The following is a 19,140-nucleotide window of genomic DNA, read 5'->3' as shown; positions in this document are numbered from 1 at the left end:
AGCTGTTGGTTTACTTTCCTCACTTCAGTTTCTCTTCTTGTGCACTGACCTGAACTGCCAATCAGAGTGATTTCATTCCCTGGTGGGCTCTGCCATCGATTCAGCATGTTGAATTGGCGGGAAAAAAGCCATCAAGGGCTGTCAAGGGCTGTCAGGGGCCAACGGTTCGGGACATACCACAAAGACTAGGGCAGCACACACTCACCGACGGCTCAATAGTGACTGATGGTCAACTGCCGGCTGAAGTGCAGTGAAATTAAAAGCATGTTTGCTTTAGTCTAAGTTTGGCACCATTTATTAGTTTGGGACACACACATCGTGACATCGTTATTAAATAATACACATGATAGGTAAACTGCATCGCAGCAGTCAGTGGGAGTTAGTGACAGCGACCAATATTGTTTGGCTCGTTTTAGAAACAAGTTTTGAGAAAAAACACAGATACGTTCATGCTTTTATTTATAAAAATATTACATCAGTATCCAAAAGTTACCAGGCGGCAGCTCCCCAGTCTGCCGTTTTTTAAAGTCTATGATTTTCTCCACACTAAATTTGGGAAATGGTCCTCTCCTTGAGCACAGGAACATTGTCATGTTTAAACGGGTCTTTCTAAAAACCCTTTGCCACAAAGTCAGAAGCGCAGCATTGTCTAAATTATCACCTGACACTGAGCAGGTGACCAGTGAGCAGCTCACTACAGCAGCTGGGCAGTTAATAGCGTTGCTCAAGGCCACAGTGACTACAGGGCACACTGGGGGAGGGGTCTATGACTGTCCTTCACTTCTCCACTCAAATTTTTCCTGTCTCACACACACACAGACACACACACACACACGACTCACTGAGTTCAGAGATGCTGCCCACTCTTGTAGCCAATAAACACTGCTCGATGGATCGCAGCTCAGACTGACTGTAGGCGTTTCCCTCTCCGCTTTTCCCCGCTCGCTGCTGCTGGTCCCTGTGAAGAGTCAGACCCTCAGGTAGGCTGAGCACACCTGAAAGAAAAAAAGGACAGAGATAGAGCATGAGATAGAGAGAGGGGGGAATTACACTGATGTCATGGCAAAGCACAAGACCACAGCCTGAAAAGTGACAATTTGACTGACAGATCCTTATGTATGAGGTTAGGCTAACTCACTTGTGATTTTTCTTTACAGGAAAAAAGGGAATAAAAGCAGTCAGTTTCCCCTTTTAAATGTTAATATCTCATTATGTCCCTTTATAGGTTTGTCACATTAGTGAGAAAACAATGGAGGCCATACATCGCAGGAATTATGCCTGCTAGTTGCACCTGTCAGAGCCTTCTCCCAAAGGTAATAATGTGTAATATTCCAAATGCGTTTTCATTAGTCACACCACTGTGTGTTAGTTAGCCTTCCTCGCTCTGAGGGTGACGAAGCAGACTGCTCTCCATTCTGCTTTGCTGACAGTCTCTTATTCCTCTGCAGCGTCGTGCTGCACCCCTCTTATCGCTTGCAGGGTGTCAACTTATGAAATGGCTGAAAGCAGCGACTCCCTACTTAGCCCTTTAATCACTGTGAAAAAAGTAGCTTTGGCTTTAATGGCTCCTTTCTCATAATATGCTGCTAATTTAATGCACATGCTGCCTGTGGCGAAGGTGACATTCTTCATTCATCTTATGGGAGCAGACAGTTGCTTTTAGGGCGATTCATTTCACTTTTCCACACTGAGACAGGTGTTTAAACATGTAAGGGACTGTATGGAAATCAGTGGTGGTGGTGGTGGATTCAGAAAAGGGAGGGGGTTATGTTTTCTGTCCTTCTAGTTGGAAACATGTTTGGGAGAGGTAGACTAAATGTGACTTGTTCTATCATTTTAAGTCACAATGACCCTCATTTTTGTACTTCAAATATTAAGCAAATATGTCACATTACTTAGAAACTTTCATCAAGCCATGATTTTAAGAAAAAGTTTGCATTATGGTGGCCACAAAGATACAGGGAGAGCCCACTGACCTTCCAAACTGGAAGCACATGCTGTATCAGGGGGTGTCCCAGGGTGAAAAATACACAGAAAGCCTGTAAGGTTACAAAAATAAGCATACCCAACAACACGATGCAGGGGGATAGAAAACGTATTTATGTCAGAAGAACTATGGTTCGTTTGATGAACAAAGTTAGCATACAGTTAGCAATGAACTTCACATGACAATATTCACAACTTAGATACATTTATATATATATATATATATATATATATATATATATATATAAAAACCCCTTTTGATCCTTTTGATCCTTTTGATCGGTGGATCCTTAGGGACTAAAGGAGAAATATCAAAGAGCAGACACACATTTCAAACCAGTCTCACTCCAAAGTCATTGAAATCCAGTGCTGGGGCAGTGACGATGTGTAGTATGTCCATATTGACAAGTTTAAACATTAAATCCTATATTGTGATGCGCGATGCTAAGCCGCTAAGAACTAGCTCAAGCAGGTTGTCCCTGGTGACCTGGTGGGTTTTAAGAGGGTTTTAATATTCTAAAGGCCAATACTTTTTTGATTTGGAATCAGACAAAACCCCACTGTCTCAGGTGCTGTTTTGTTATTATTATATTAAGGCTGTGATTCATAATTTTGGGGAGACACAGAGGGAGAATAGTACTGAGTAGGACCAGTGGGTTTGGTGATAAGAATGAAAGCCAAGACTTTATTTAAAATCAAACAAAGCCCCAAAATGACCCCAAAAATTGAGATGTTGACATAAATCCATGTTTATTTAAAAATGAGCTGTGCGGCTTCCAACTGATTTTGATAGAGCCGCCACAAATGTGCCATGTAGAGTGACAGTAATAGCTCTTGGTTCAAGAATAAAAATTGTCAGTAAACATCTTGCATCACTTTATTATTTTGGTTTTGACAAAAACTAATTTAAATTCTGTTTTGGATGCTTAGTGAAAACGATAACTCCATTAATGTATTCAACGAGAACTCCACCAATTTAGCACTGCACTTCTACGATGTTGTTAGACTCACAATAGAGTAAAACACAATGATCAAAACCAATGCAGCAGAACCAGCGATATTATCTTTTCATCCCACACATTCTTCTTGTCAAAACCTGCCGACTACATTACTAACAATAGAAACAAAGACTGTCAACAGTTCTGTGGAAGATTGAAGTGTGTTTTGCTGGTAGATGTAGTTTTTGTTACATATGCAGAAGTACTCCCTTTTCTCTTAGTCAAGAAACAGGTTCAAAGAAAATAATGATAATGCTGGGCATTTTTAGCCCCCCTCCCCACTCCAATAATTTTCATACAATCCCTTACGATAGAATTAATGTGGTTAGTTAGTAACTAAATCCACAGTTCTTCAAATGTGCTGATTTTAAAAGGCATGCCTCTGATTATACCCGTCTTGTGTTTGCTATTCACCATGCACTATACAAGAAATAAAACTGTGTGGGAAAACCATCTGGAAACAGCTTTCTTGGTAATAAGTCACAGTTATTTCGCTTATAAACCTACAAAGCAGCTGCTTACAGAGCAGCAGCAGCCATGGCACCATCTCATTTACATCTCTGTTCAGGTCAGAGAGCCACTGACAACCTGCACGACTCTGAAATAAAGAGCAGGAGACATCATCATCTGCTGCACCAGTGTCAGGTGTCCTCATCTGCTACAGTTTTTAGCCAAAGTTCCAGACAAGCCAACAAGATCAATTATAAAGAAAAGGGAACTTTCTCTGTGTTTCTGCAGAGACGTGTCTGCGGGGATTACTCTGAAACACCTCCTTTATTGCTTTTATTGCTCAGAATGTGCCCTCTTTAGCGAGCAGTTGTGCAAACTCCAGGAAATCCATCTTAAACCATTTAAAGCAGCGGGAGGGCTACCCTGGCACCTTCCTCATTCCCACTTTCTTCTCAAACAATTATATACCAAAGTACATAGCCCACTCAGAGCGTGACCACAGGATTCATGACCCACCTCTTTTGATGTGCAACTAAAGGCCCCCAGGTGTGACTCAGCTGAACATTGCACTGCAGACGCCATCATTTTCAGGAGGGCGGAAACAGCTTCTTTCACTTTAACCCTGACCCTGTCATCAAAGTCATTCTATTCACTTATTTTTCTTGATTTGATTTTCCATTGAAAGTTGCTCCTGCCGGGGTGGCAATTATACAGTGCTGCCAGCATGTGTTGCAGGGCTGCATGAATCGACCAAGGACCTTATTCTTACTCTGAAAAACATGGATAAAAACACCTTGCTGTTACACTTGAGCTTTAACTGTCCAGCTCCTTAACCTTGGTCCAGGGAATTACAGGACCAGCTGACAGTGAAGTGCTGAATGCTCTCAGGATGGACTGAGGCAAGGTGACTCACTGGCTCTCTGCATCCTAATGCAAGGCACTGTCTACCCTCAGGGAGGAACTGATGGAGCTCTTACATGCTGCCAACTGTAGCCGCGCTCTCTCCCTCTGTGTGCTCGCGTGATGATTGTCACTATCTTCCTCGGGATTGTCACTGCAGCAGAAATCTCCCTGGGAATGTAATGTTCTCGAGTTTCAAACTACAGTATAATTGCACAAGATGCTTTAATTTGTTTACTTGCCATCATCACAATAATATGACAGTTAGAGTTTTAGGATGTGTAGTAACGAGGGATTATATAAGGCACCTGCCACTCTTTAAGTGGACTGGTCTTGTTTGCCATATGGCAGCTATTCTGCGTCGCTAAGGAGAGGAGAGGAGGCTGAATGATGCTTCAGGCACGACACTGTCACTGGAGAAGAAGTAATGCGTGCGAGAGCTCCCATTAAGATGTCACTAAATGCACCTTAGTCATAATCTGAGATAGGCAGCCACACAGAGGAGATCCAGTGCATATTTAACATTGAAACCCATATTCCAAAGTCACTGCCAGAAAAAAAGCCCCTTAGAAAAACTCACCAAAATGATACCACATGTGCAAAAAATAAATAAAAAAGGATGTTGTCTCCTGAGAGGGTTCCATCTTTGTTTTTGTTGATGCATTGAATCTTTCAAATCTGTCACAATGCATTTGGGTTACCACTACCAAGTAATTTGGATAAATATTTAAAAGAATAGTATTCCATTTCCTAAAATCTAATTCTGGCAGTGAGTGGAGCATGTTTTTGTCTGTCCTTTTTGCTTTATTTTTAGATTGTTCCGTGCATATCTTTTTATCAGTGAGATCATGTTATGAGTTGTGCAAAAATTCTTTTTTTAAAGGCTTACATTCTACAGCGAAACTTGTGCTGTATGTCAGTAATGCTCAACTTACACACATGCCAGATCTGGCTCGCAGTAGGATGCCAGTTGGCCTGTCGACTATTTTCTAATTCACAATGAAGACAAACTGATCCACAGTGGGATTTTTTTTTGTACTTGAAATGTAAAGAAGGTGCCAGTGTGCTTAAAAAGCATCGAAATAGAGCTTGATTATCAAAAAAGGTGCCATGGGAGGATCCCCAGGACTCCAAAAGAGGTCCAGGCTAAGCCCCACGTGTCCTCAAAATGCTCCTGCGTACACCTGGCCTGTGCAGAGCAGGTGTGACTGGATATGGCTTGTTTATTCATTTTATTTGATGAATATTATTTATGTTTTCAGGCCTCCTGTCATTTTGTAAATGTGGCCCCCAGGCAACAAACATTATATAACACAACATTTTTTATTTTCATTTTAACTCCTTTTTTCTCTGAGTCTGTCAGTCAGAGGGTAGACTACTGTAGCTAAGATCCACTCTGACTTGTCTCAGGGTTGACTAGAGCAGTGGGACAGGAACGCTGACCTCGATGTGGCTCCTACCCTGCACTTAAATCTATTTTGGAGGGACACACGGAGAAGTGCACTTCCCTATACACACTGCGGCTCTGCAGGAACGCTGGCTTGGAGTCTCGCAGAGAGATAAGATACAGAGGCGGCAGAGCCGAGCTTTGATATGGCAAATCATAAATGCACTGCTTCAAACAGGTAAAGCAGTACTTGGATGGATGAGGTGTAACTGCTGATTGAACATTTGAAAAGTGAAGACAAATACAGACAGCAGGATGCAAACACATGTGCCAAAAAACGGAAAATAAAGACTGTTTTTAGTGCACCATTATGGCTCTAAAGGGTTAATCATGTTGTTACTGTACATGGATCACAGTAGTGCTGCCCCACTCTAGGCTCCGGCTCTGTTCTGCCAGGCCAGATGGCTACCATATGTATACCAAGCGAGTGATCGTGGTGAGATGGAAAGCGGGAAACAGACTCGTGACGTGTGTTAAAATGTGTTAGAACGCCTCTCCTTTAAATTGTCGCTTTTATTCATTTGGAATAATCTTCACCGTGTGTGCAGTTGTAGAGGTGTGAATATGAAACTGTGGTTTTTTTTGAAGGGGTGTCGTTATGCCTGGATTGACTGTAAATCTCCAGAGGTAAGGTCTCGGTTTGGGCTCTCAGGTGACCACAGTATGGTCTGAGGTAGCCGCAAGTCTTTAATGGGTTAGCGCTGCGCCAGTCATATAAAGGAGGACTGCACAGCTACGAGTCCTGTGAGAAAATACAGGTACACATGCAAACGTCTGTTTAAATTAGGAAATTGGAAGAGGGAGAAGGCATGTGAGTGCTGCACACACACACACACACACACACACACACACACACACAAGTTAATAGACAGCAATGTTGCATTCAACACAGGAGTGCACGCACACAAAAGCAGACGCATACAGATAATTATTAGTAATTAAAAAGTCTTAATCCCAGGCACTTCATGTCTAGTTGAAGTGTTGTGCAGAGAGAACAACGTGTTCAGCTACATCCAAACTGAATACTTCCTCTCGCTGGGCAACCACATTCAGGGAACAGTCTGTTGAAGATCCTCTTGCTGTCCCTAATACAGAGGACTGAAAAAGCTCCCGAGCTTGCATCATGTGTCGCTCTGAAAGAAACACACAAGCCTCCTGATGTGTTCTTACACAAGTATGAGTAATGCGCCAAAGGAAATACATTCAGACGGTAGGTTTGGGTTTATTTTTGTGTTCACATCAACATAAAGAAGAGCCCAGCTTGAGCGTATCAAAGCTCCTCTGCTCTTGTTTTTTTCAATAATGCAAAATTGAAATGGTCATTGTGGTCATTTTTTATTGACACCCCTCCTCCAAGGAGAGGTCAGAGGTCAGGTTTAGACACACAACAGTGCGTCTTAGAGCCGATAGGGAGTCATTGTCTCTTATCTGTGTTCAAGGATACTTCAATAAGGCTTCTGCTTGCTGACACGGGATGCTTAAGCAATCCAGTTAATCATTTTGTCACCCCGCTGACCTCCGCTGTGTTGCTGTTTCACTTGTTATGTGTAATGGTGCGTACTATCTTGAATTAGATTAGAGTTTCTTGATTGAAGTCACGACTTATCGTTGACACTCCTTGACGCAGGTGTCCATTACGCACCAAGAGATCCAGAAGCAAACAGACAAACGTGCTCACAGTTTGATTTAGACCATCCTGTCTTTTATATGGTGCCTATAGCCTCCGTTGGCAGCTGATCAGAGAGCAATCTCTTCCGCTTAAGTACAACTTTGTAAAGCAGTATCTATTTAATTTGTGAAATTGATTCTTCAAGCTTAACTAATCAATATTACTATATTAACTGGATGTTACCTGCCAATCACCAAACAGATGCAGTTAATGACTAGCTGGTGAACACAGTGGAGCATTTAGCTGCTAAAGAACAAGATATTTCCCTCAGGAGTTGACGGAGATAAAAAACAGACTGCAATTGTGGGTAAATATTGGGCTTACATTCGCCAGGTGGCCAGAGACGTGACTCCATAGGAATGCTAATGTTGCTCTGTATTTGCTGTATTTATAAACCCTTTTCTAACAATTTCACCATCACAAATTTCCAGGTAAAAAAAAAAAGATACTGGATGTCCTGTGTTTACAGCTGGTTCTGCTGCCCCCCAAAATCAATTAATCTAACATTAGAGGCCTAATTTGTAATTTATTTGAGTCTAAGGTAGAAGTCAAGTGTTCATCCAAATTTGGGCCTATTTTTCCCCACATAACTGGCAAAAGAAAATGCGGATAAATATGCATTTCCATCCATTACTGTTCTGTGAATATTAGTAGTAGGGTGGCTCTCCTTCTGCAGACTGGTGTCATTAAACAATAGCAAAATTAGAGAGTGCAACGAGATGATATAATTAACAGAGTGCTGGTCAAACCTCAAACGGTGGAAAACCACAGAAATATGGCTGGAGCCTATCCAAGCTGACATTGGGCAAGAGGTGGGTACATTCTGGAGAGGTCGCCAGACTATCACAGGGCTGACACATGGAGACAGATAACCATTCATGCTCACATTCACACATACTGCTAATTTAGAGTCACCAATTAACCTGCATGTCTTTGGTCTGTGGGACGAAGCCGGAATACCTGGAGAAAACCCACGCTGACACAGGGAGAACATGCAAACTCCTCACAGAAAAACTCCCCTACCCCGAGGTGGGGGTTCAAACCAGGAACCCTCTAGCTATGACTGCACCACTGTGCCACCCACTTCTTCCAACTACAAAAGGAGATTTATGATTTTATTCAACTGCCAGTCTGTCACCACCACCCACACATAGACTCCGTTCAGCCCACTGATGTGTCTGTATCCACCGCGCCAACAAGTGTCATCGGGTCCTGCAGCAAGAATCCATGGAAGAAGGGTGCTTATATTCTATGGGCCATTAAGTATTTAAGCCCGGCAAGACTTTTCTTAGTAGGCTAATTACATATTATAAACACAGCATTGTAGGTTAGACAATGACATTCAAGCTACAGTTACGTTTATCACCAGCAGCTCAGCTTTTATGTTTTTTTTACACAAATTAAAAATACCCCCGTGAAATGTCAGGAAGGTATTAAAGTATGAAAAAAGACACCCAAGCCTGATGCTTCATGCATGTTGCTTTTATTGATGCATAGACTTTTGCAGCTTAGCAGAGCATGTTGTTTTTGCAATATTTCAACTTTTTTTCCATTTTTTTTAACTTAAAATAAAAAATTGGTAGATGGAAATGCACTTACGGATGGATAATCTATATTCTTAAAATTCCTCGGTTGAATGTTACAAACCTACTTTAAGCAGCTTATGGGAGCCCTAATGCCTCACATTTAGCCAATCTGGGAGTCATGGCAGGTTCCAGTTCTTGTGCTTGATTATTGGAGGCGCTTTTGTTTACAGTTTATTCACAGATGGGTCCCTTCATTATCACGATCGTTCTGCCTCATAAGTAATAAAATCAAAAGCAGAACTTATTAGAATGCATTAATTAGCTAATGACGAAAGTAAAGACAATAGTGAGACAGATAATAAAAAGATTAAAGGTCAGTGTAGACTGTGGCTACTGAATCATTGCAGGCAGCTTGGAAATAGCAACACACAGGAACTACGAGCTAAAAAAAGGAGACAGATATGAATAACACACGTGTGAGCACATACTATACAAGTCATCAACACACAATAGACCCTACACTTAAACACACACACAGGCAGAGGACTTGTGACGGGTGACCGACGCACAACAAGGGCATGACTAGAATTACACAATCTTCTCCAATCAGAGGGAAACCAGCCTTCCTGCAGGCTGTGTGTTATTCCACCCCGAGGTAGCAGCTCTTTCGTTATTATTTCTCTCTTTTCATCTCATTTCTTCTGTCAAGGGTAATAAGTCTGTGTGTAATATCCATGAGTCGAACGCCTCCCGCAGGATGCTTTCCAGACAATACTGGCAATCAGCAGCAGCAGGGAAAAATCTGAAGTCACTGAGCCGTAATCTCTCTGCTCACCCTGCACTACCTCTCTCTGAGCTTTTGGGAGAGTCTTAAAAAGCAGCGCTATGGTATTTTCTCCCTTACAATTATCTCATATAATCTGATATGGGGAGGAGAAGAGAAAAAAAGTGGGTTTGTGTGGTTTGTCGCATTACAGTAAAATCAAGGATGGAGTCGCTGCGAATTATGATTAAAAAAATATGAAAAGAACTTTTTTGACGCAGTAGACGCAGCAATCCTGCTAAATGCAACAATATTCTGAAGTAACTGCTCATTTAGCACTGAGGGCACAGGAGTAATTAAAGGATATGACTAATGTCATAAAATGTGATTTGCTGCAAGGGGATATTTTCCTCTGGGTCGTTTTAAAGGGGTGACATCACATAGAGCGACTTGTAAACACACTGGGAGCTTTTAACTGAAGATGCTCTTGGACATGAAAACTCAGCACAGTAAATATGATGCAAAGTGCAAAGTAGATAAGACGGTAAATCCTTCAGGCAGGAGAGATACAGTCACTGCCTGTGTGCAATGTGTGTATGTTTGAATGTTGTGTTGTGTGTGTGTGTGTGTGTGTGTGTGAGATGAAGGTATTCCCAGGAAGAGTGTGGCGTGTATTAAAACTGCAACAAACCACAACTCTCATGCACTATTAATGGTGTTTACCAACATTTTTACAGTAGCTTCTTTTAATGAGCATTTCGGCACTGCACAGTTATGTAACTGTTTACACTCTGCATTGACTTTTCTTGTGAAAAAAACAAATACATTTCCTGCTCTTCCTCTTCTCATTGATACCTGACTGAATGGCCAAGTGTCATTTGATGAAAATTTCAATTTTAAAAGCAAAAGATTCATAAAAAAAGAGGAAACATGCAGTGAGAAAGACATTTGCAGTACAGGGAGGAGGGGATGATTCAAAGTATTCTGGGCAGAACGTCTCACAAAGTGCCGGATGTCAGGAGAAATGACGAATGATGACAACAGGATTTGAGGATGTTTAGGGTGGAAATGTCTTGCTCGCATAATGACACAGTTAAAGGATAAGCTCTACATAAGTTTAATGCTATATTGTATTTTTTCTCTTATCTTTAAGAAATACCACAAGAACAAACTATGAAATAATACTACTAAGACGTATTGTCCACGACACAGACCTCCATTTTTGTATTAAAACACATCAGTGAGCCACATCATTGCAAAGGGCGACATCTTTCTTCATTACAGTAAACATGGGCACTGTCGTTTATTTTCTCTCAGTCCCACATACTCCGTCCTGGTGCTTTTAACACTCACTAGGATGCTAATGTGTATAAATCCGCATCTGAAAATAGTCCCCAATATGTGCACTAGGGGTGAGGAAAATAATCGAGATAGATGCATCACAAAGCAGATGAGGACAATTCGGCTTCAATTTACAAATTTCACTTATCTAAATGTTTATTAATAGCATAATGTTGATGCAACGAGAGAGGCGGAACTCAACCCCGAGAGCAGCGAAGCACCCGGACAGTCTACAGTGCGGACACGCTAGAGTTAACATGTAATTTATTTTCACAAAAGGCAGCAGGTGTAAGCTTGTTTCAATTTAATATCTAAATAATTATATTTTGTGGGATGAATGTGAAAATATATTGTGAATAATGTTTTATGCCACCACCCAGAGACAAACATTACCGGAGAAGCTATCAGCAGTAACGTAAACAAATGAGACCAGCTGACCAACACACACTGCAGCATTTAACAACTTAAACCAGCTCTGTGGTGAAGAAAATACCTTTCTGCTTAGTCCATTTCACCTCAAAGTCTCCTTCACTGGACATGCTTAGCATCTTGGCTGAAGATGCAGCAGAGGAGCTGCTCTCCACTACTGGAGACGTTAAAACAATATTATTCAACAGTGTGAATTGCGAACTATTTCCGGTGAAATATTATAGTATGCAATCATCGGGCACTACGCAGGCAAAAATATCTCACAATGGGTTAACATGAGCAACTCAGATGGATACAATCGGACTGGTTTAAAAATTCGGTTATGGAAGCATTTTGGCTGTAAAGTTAAAGGGAAAAGGGTTGTGGACAAGAGCCAGAAGGTACACAAGTAAATTCATCTGTTATTGTAATCATGGATCATTACAAATACAGTAAGTTTTGTTTTAAAAGTATCAAGTAGTCACACAATGAGAAAAATAAAATACGTATAGAAATCAAATTTGATGCATCGTGATGCATTGATAATTGTTTTATCATTGAATCGTTGCCCTGTGAAACACAATCGAAAAGAATCATGAGGTACCTGAAGATCCTAAACCCTAATGCTCAGTATTTACTCCTGTTTAAGTAATTTTGCCAAAAACTACAGTGCCTAGCTGTTTCAGAGAATTATTGGGCCTTTTCAAAGGTCCAGTTTGTAAGATTTAGGGTGATTTAGTGGAATCTAGTGGCATTTAGTGGCATTGTGGCAGCTGAAACTTATGCTGGCTAGAATTCCTTCTGTTTTCATTGTTGAGGAGGTTTCCACTCAAGCCAAATTCATGTTACAAATCAATGTTCCTCTGATGTAGTTGAAGATGGGCCACTAGCCCAGCACATGCTAATTTGTGCTCACCTTTTTTTCTCTGATAACTTAAAATCCAGACATTTTGGTGGATTTTACCTGGAGCCGAATTATTCGCGGAGGTCTCCTCCTTTCCAAAACAATGGACTGGGTGATTCAAAGTGGTAAATACACTGAATAAAGCAGTTTCACATTTAAAAATCTAACTATGGTGGCCAAAACAAAAACACAAATGGCCCTATATAAAGCCAGTGTTTGGTTTGTTTGGGCTACTGTAGAAACATGGCAGTGCAACATGGTGGACTCCATGGATGACGACCGGCCTCCTTTGTAAATATATACAGCTTATTCTAAGGTAACAAAAACACAACTAACCTTATTTTTAGGTGATTGTACACTAAAGAAAACATATTTATTATATTATATTCCATTTCTGCTGATATGTCCCCCTAAATCCTACACACTGGGCTTTTAAAACCTTAAACAATTAATATGAGACCAGTTTTTCTTGAGATTTATGTCTTCATAGGATCAAATGGGCTTGAGAGCCACAGAGAGGGTAAGAAAATCGGAAAATATTGAGAGAGAGACTAATACGTTGTTGGTTTTGGTCTTTTCAGAGGTTTTGTTGATGGTAAGAATAATATAGCATAACATCAGCCTTATCCTTTAAAATGCGGTCACGGTTAAAGTCCGTCTATGTTTCATTCCAGTGGCTTCTGTGGTGAACAGTAACCACTCACACACATTAAAAATAGCATTTTTCTGTTTCCTGAACCAGCCACCTTCTCATCTGCATTCAGCTTTAATTCAATTTCTTGCTATGATCCTTTCTATTGCTTCTCAAATGGTACACATCCACACATACAAGCCACTGAATGCATAAAATCCATTCAGTATGGACACCTGACTGCCAGCCACAAAATTTATCTCCATTTTCTGCCTGCTCCTCCCAGGAGTCTCATGTCTGCAAACTGGCGGAAATAATCTGATAACTGCTGCCATCCCAGCAAACAGGCCAGACCCCCGGTGTGTTGTGCGTCACTACAGAGTCACGTCAAGCGTATGCCCCATTCTCTTGTTCCTCATTTGCTTTCTAAATGCTGGTTTGTTGTATTCACAATGGGCAGACGAGTCAGTTATCAGTTACCTGCATGATAACACACTCTGCACAGTGTGGAGCTATGACGCCTTACTGTGCTGCTGTTCATATGAGTATAAAAACACAATGTCCCAGTGTTGTGCGTGTTTTTGAATTGAGTGTGTGTTTTTCTTAAATCTGTATATTTTACTTTATCTAATTGGTGCATGTGCATAAACGTGCAGGTTTTGAATGCCTTTTTGATAAAAAAAACAACAACAGTAGATAAAGAAAAGCAGCACAGAAGTGAGTCTTTGACAGTCAAAAAACAACACTCTTTCTCCTAATGTTATTATTAACATCAAAGAATAGCTTAAGCGGTTTATCCGACTTCCATTTCTGAATGTTGATTCATTACTCTTCCCTGAGATGTTTCAGGATGGTAGACCGGCAATTTATGAGGCATAGAGCTCCAAATTGCTCCGTAATTGTTTAACTCACCTAGCGTAATCTATCATTCTGACTTTGCAAAGTGGCTTCCTGTAGCACAGACACTGACTGGAAGTGGGCCATGCCTGGCAGAGAGTGATGAGGCCTGGGGCTGTGTGCCGCTCCCTGTTGCTTCCCCACTCCCCAGCCCCTCCTCGGGGGGATGACCCTCACTGTTCAGGGCCGCCGTTAGCAAATATCCCTGTCACTTTAATAATGTTAGAGCACTCGTATCGGAAATGTGATCATTCAATTCTGAACAATGCCTAACACCTCAGGGGAGGAGCCCAGGTCACCTCCACTGTATTGCTTATTATGGAAAAAGTGGAAAGTCTGACAAAAACAATGTCCCCTTTGTTAAGTCTTGAGAATGAACAATTGCTCTCATACTTAGGGTTGAACATCGGCCAAGCTGTAATTGAGCAATTTGCAATATCACTCACTAAATCAGTCATGCAAGCTCATCTTACACTTCTAACCCACAAAACTCATGAGACAGAGCTGCTCGTTCATGCATCACAAACAGAGATTAACAAAATAATATGCATAACGCATGCATCTCACACAGTTTTAAACAAAGATGTGTTCCCAAAGCAGGATTGTTATTGCAGGTTAAAAATGTCACAGCCCATGCCAACAGTACATCCTTTAACAGAACACACAAACTGAGCCAAAGCAAATATTGAAGGTATCGTATTCTGGGTGCCTGCCCCACACCAACTGACTCCAGCCGGCTACATGCAGCAGGTAGGCTGGGTCTCCCTGCTCCTGCAGGCTCTCCCCCACATGTTTTCCCAGCCTATCCCCCAGGCACACTGGCTCTGCTGTGAGAATCACGGAGGGTGGAGGAGGCTGGCTGGCAGGGAGCAGCCACTCCAAATCCAAATACACATGGCATGGAGCTGGAATGTGCATGCACACACACGCATGCATCCCTGCACACTCTTGCACGCACCCAAATTTACACATCTGTGGTGTGTGCACGCGCAAACACATACACACATGCACACACATCCCTGTACTTCTGCCTTTGTGAGGACCCTCACTGACATAATGCATTCTTTAGACCCTTACCTTAACATTAACCATCTCAACTAAATGCATAACCCAAACCTTTATACCATAAACTAGACCTTATTAAAACCTGAACCTTCAAACCAAGTCTTAGCCCTAAAAAAGCCTTTGTAGAAGCAAGGACCAGCCACATTGTCTACGTTTTCAAAAATGTCCTCACTCTGTTGGTTAAAAACATGTTTTGGTCCTCACTTTATAGCAAATACAAAAACACACACATATACACACACACACACACACACACACACACATCCTCTTTTCCTCTGTTCCTGCTTCACTCTGCAGAGTTGTGAGATTCATACACACTGCACGCCAGGAATATAAATGCAAAAAGGGAGTCATTGTTGAAGTGGCCAAGTTCAGTGTTCAACTCTGCTCAGTTCCTGAGACGGGGTTCACTTAAAGGTTTAAAACAGCAAAACACAGATATTGAAGTCTTTCAAAGACACAAATAATGCACTACTCATGAGAGATTTAAGACCTCACACTCATGGTTTGTTCTAAACTGGAAAAAAAAAATCTCTTGAGAGATGCCTCTTAACAACTTAATCCTCCCCACATGATAAATCAGGAAACTAGCACTTCTCTCTTCATCATGTTTATACTCCTCTTCCCTCAGTGATTATTCATCTTCATCATCAAAATGCATCTTTGCTGCTACACCCCTCTAACCAGCATAGCCACATTCCCCACGTCTAATCCCAGCATTATATCCCATAACCCTCCCTATCCCATGAAGTGGATGTTCAGTCCATCAACATCAGGTCACTCATGCTCGACTCATTAGTGGTAATTAATGGTGGCTGAGTCCCAGGCGGCCCCAGGCACTATGGAGTCCAAAGCTGACCCGGGCCGGCCCCATCCCGCCCAGTCCAGGCAGGCACAAGTTGTTTTTCTGCTTGGTCGGCTGTGGCACTTCATCTGCGCAGCTTAATGCACTTGGCTGTATAAGCGGAGCTGGATATTAGCCAACCCCAGAGAGCTTAGAGTTTTTTTAAGTGACCTTTTAAAAAGTGAAGTCAAATACATGTATATACGAGTCTTCCTCCATGAAGAATGGTAGTCTGACTTTGAAGTGAAGTGGCCTCTGAGAGGGCCGCACATGTGATGTTTTGCTTTGAAAATCATGACTGTTGGTGTGAGATTGTGTGAAGCGTGTCCTCATGCATTAACACCTCAACTGTATTAACAGAGTCCTCTTATTAAACAAAATCATTTATCCTTCACCATGTACTTTGGGGAAACTCTGAGTGAAGGCCATGCGTGACGCACATCAACCATAGACTGTACAAAACAATGGAGATAGCTACTGTCACATCACCCACTGGTTTGTTGACTGACATTTTGAAGCCTCAGGTTTGGCATTTTGGCTATTACCATCTAAGTTTTTTTGAGCCAGAAGTGACCAAATTTGAACCAGCAGGTGGGTGGAGCTGTTGCGTAGCGAGGTTTGGATCTGACTCATAAACTGTAGCAATGCCTTGCAGATAGCCTGTCACTTAAAGTGGCCCCACCCCTAACTGGCGTAACTTTAAGTCTTAATAACATTTAAGTAGGTGAGTTATATGAAAATTCACCCTCCCATTATGGTTGTCATTGATGTTGACATAAGCCACAGAGACCAGAACCGTTTTTTTGTAACAGGTTTATTTCTGTTGTAAAGTTGGGCACTTTAACATGGGGGTCTATGGGGACTGACTCACTTTTGGAGCCAGTTTCAAGTGGCCGTTCAAAGAATTGCAGCATTAAGCACTTCCGCTGTGGCTTAATTTTTCAGCCCCAGAGGTTGCTGCTTCTCATCAATCCATAATCCCAAAGTGGGTGTAGTGTTAACTTGTTTTCCAAATGTTCAACTTGCCTCATTTTCCACTTGAGTTCATCTTTCATGGTCCCAAAGTCGGTGGGGCATTAACATGAGTCAAGTACAGAGAGTTTCAGTAAAGATTAGCACAAAGGTGCCAATGACTGGTATTAGTGAGTGCATGACTGGTTGACTGCCATTGCATAAAAACTCTTTTTAGGCTTTTAATTGCACTGAGCAGGCAAATGACATGAGAATTCATGGACTTATAAGCCCTGTACCAGGCTTATGAGTCCTGTGTCTTGTTCAGCAAAATGAGAGCAGTAACACCCAGAGGCCTGTCATAGTTTAATATCATGCTGTCAACAGTCTTGTGGTAAAAAAAGTCTCCACACTGGTATTAATGGGATTATGATTTTTGCTCGAAATGCTGTCCATTCTTCATTTACATCTTGTTGTTGCTCTGCTCGGAAGTAATGAGTACTTGTAATTGATTTTCCCTGTTTACGTCACTTAGTGCCCTTAAGCCATTAAGAGCAGTCGCTTCTGTTTTCACAATGGAGACTCTCATATGCATTATATAATGCTGACTTGGCTGCCAGGGGTATTACAGCCAAGGTTTTGATGGAGGGTTTGAATAGAGGGCCCACGCCTCAAACTGAAATTTGCCTTCTAGAGTTTTCTAAAACACTCAGCTGCCTGTTCCAATCAGAGAGGAGATCAAAGTTAAACCTCTGCTCGGCCATTAGGCTTCACTATTTTCTTTTCATTTTCTCCCACAATGCCCCCTCTTGGACCGTGCCCATGAGTGACCCTTGTGTGCATGTTTGGTATTAGTGCATGTTTGACAGTAAAGCGTGCCGTGGAGCTGAAGTGCCTTACAGCATGCGAGCTGCCTCTATAAGCACGGATGTGCTTTCTGCCTTACTAGAGATCACCCTGCATGTCTGCACACAAGGTCGCTAATCGTCCTTTGACTCCTTTCACGTATTATGATTTGAAAGTGTGGTAGTAGTCTATATGAATTACTTCATGCCATGTCACATTAGCTACCTTTATGTTATCCGCGCAGGGTTGTGTGGCCCTGTCCACTCCCCCAGCCATGTCACAGTGGAGGATGAATGACAGTGACACAGCCTTTGAATATGTCAGGGGCCATCAACCCGACGTTTCCACCATACAGTATAGATGGATGGCAACAAATCATATCAGCCAGTTAAAACGGCAGAGGTATTTCATTCTGAGTGCGAGTCACCGCAACTTTCACAAAGCAAAACAAAAGGAAGGAAGCTATAAAGGTCTCTGCTTAGCATTCGGGCCTTCAAGGTGAATATATCTGTGGATATTCTCATTTATCCAGGTAATAGTTATCTCAAGGCAATTGAATCGAATGCAACTGGACTTAGTTTTGTCTTAGAAGACGTTTCACCTCTTATCCAAGAGGCTTCATCAGTTCATGCTAGTCAGACAAGTATGAACTGATGAAGCCTCTTGGATAAGAGTTGAAATGTCTTCTAAGACAAAACTAAGTCCAGTTGCGTTCGAATCAATTGCTTCAAGGTGAATAACTAGACTAAACCAACAGGGTAACAAATTTAGGCCAACTGTAGAGTTACAATTACATTTGTTCTGGCCTTATCTTCATCTGATTGAGATACTGTAGGATTCCTGCCTGAGACAAAATACACATCAGTTCTCATTCTGTCAAATATGCCTGATAACAATCTTTGTTTTAGTAACTGTACCCACCATGACCATTTAGGGACTTCAACCCACTCACACAAAGTCACTTGCTTCAGTGCTGTTGGTCTAAAAGTCTGTTGACATACTGCTGCTCTGCCACATTTCTTCAACAGTTGCTTTTTCTTTATTTTTTTCATTATTTGGGGCTCATCCTGAACCTCAGCAGGGACCCGTCCGGCCCAAAGTGATTGATGTTGAAACAAAACACAGAAGACGGGGAGAAAAATGTGTCCTCAACAGCAGTATGTCTAAGTCCAGTGATAGAGCTGCCTTGAAAACAAACAGCGAAATTACATTGAGTGCTGCATACGGCCATCTTATCAATCAAATATCACACTTCAGTTTCTCAAAGTTTAGAGTCCCTGCTTTGAGGGCTTTATTGGAGCTGCTGTTTGGCAGCCATGTTGGTTTGCATGTCCTTGCAGCAAACTTTTTGTGAAGACACAAGTGAGGGAGGCATCTCATTGATACAGGTTCTTTGTGTAAGGGATAATGCCTGACGAGGTGTTAAGTCTCAGGAATTAATGGATGATGGGGAAGTCAAAACGGTTGCCTCCATGGAGTCCATTAATTCCTGATTATGGACAACTTGAAGGGCA

General features: G+C 41.8%; 1 protein-coding gene across 2 annotated transcripts in view; it reads right to left on the bottom strand.

The window, feature by feature from the left end:
• The window catches only part of btbd11b (BTB (POZ) domain containing 11b), a 104,344-nt gene that overhangs the window by 38,601 nt on the left and 46,603 nt on the right, over nt 1-19,140 (bottom strand). For both annotated transcript variants that reach the window (XM_033622714.2, XM_033622715.2), the window contains exon 2: nt 843-995. In XM_033622714.2, the coding sequence (XP_033478605.1) occupies nt 843-995 (153 nt within the window). The remainder of the gene's footprint in view (nt 1-842; nt 996-19,140) is intronic.

Source organism: Epinephelus lanceolatus, chromosome 5 (genome assembly GCF_041903045.1).
Source record: "Epinephelus lanceolatus isolate andai-2023 chromosome 5, ASM4190304v1, whole genome shotgun sequence".
Lineage (NCBI taxonomy): Eukaryota > Metazoa > Chordata > Actinopteri > Perciformes > Serranidae > Epinephelus > Epinephelus lanceolatus.
Note: the sequence above shows the minus strand (reverse complement) of the source record. Positions and strands in the feature narration are given on the sequence as shown.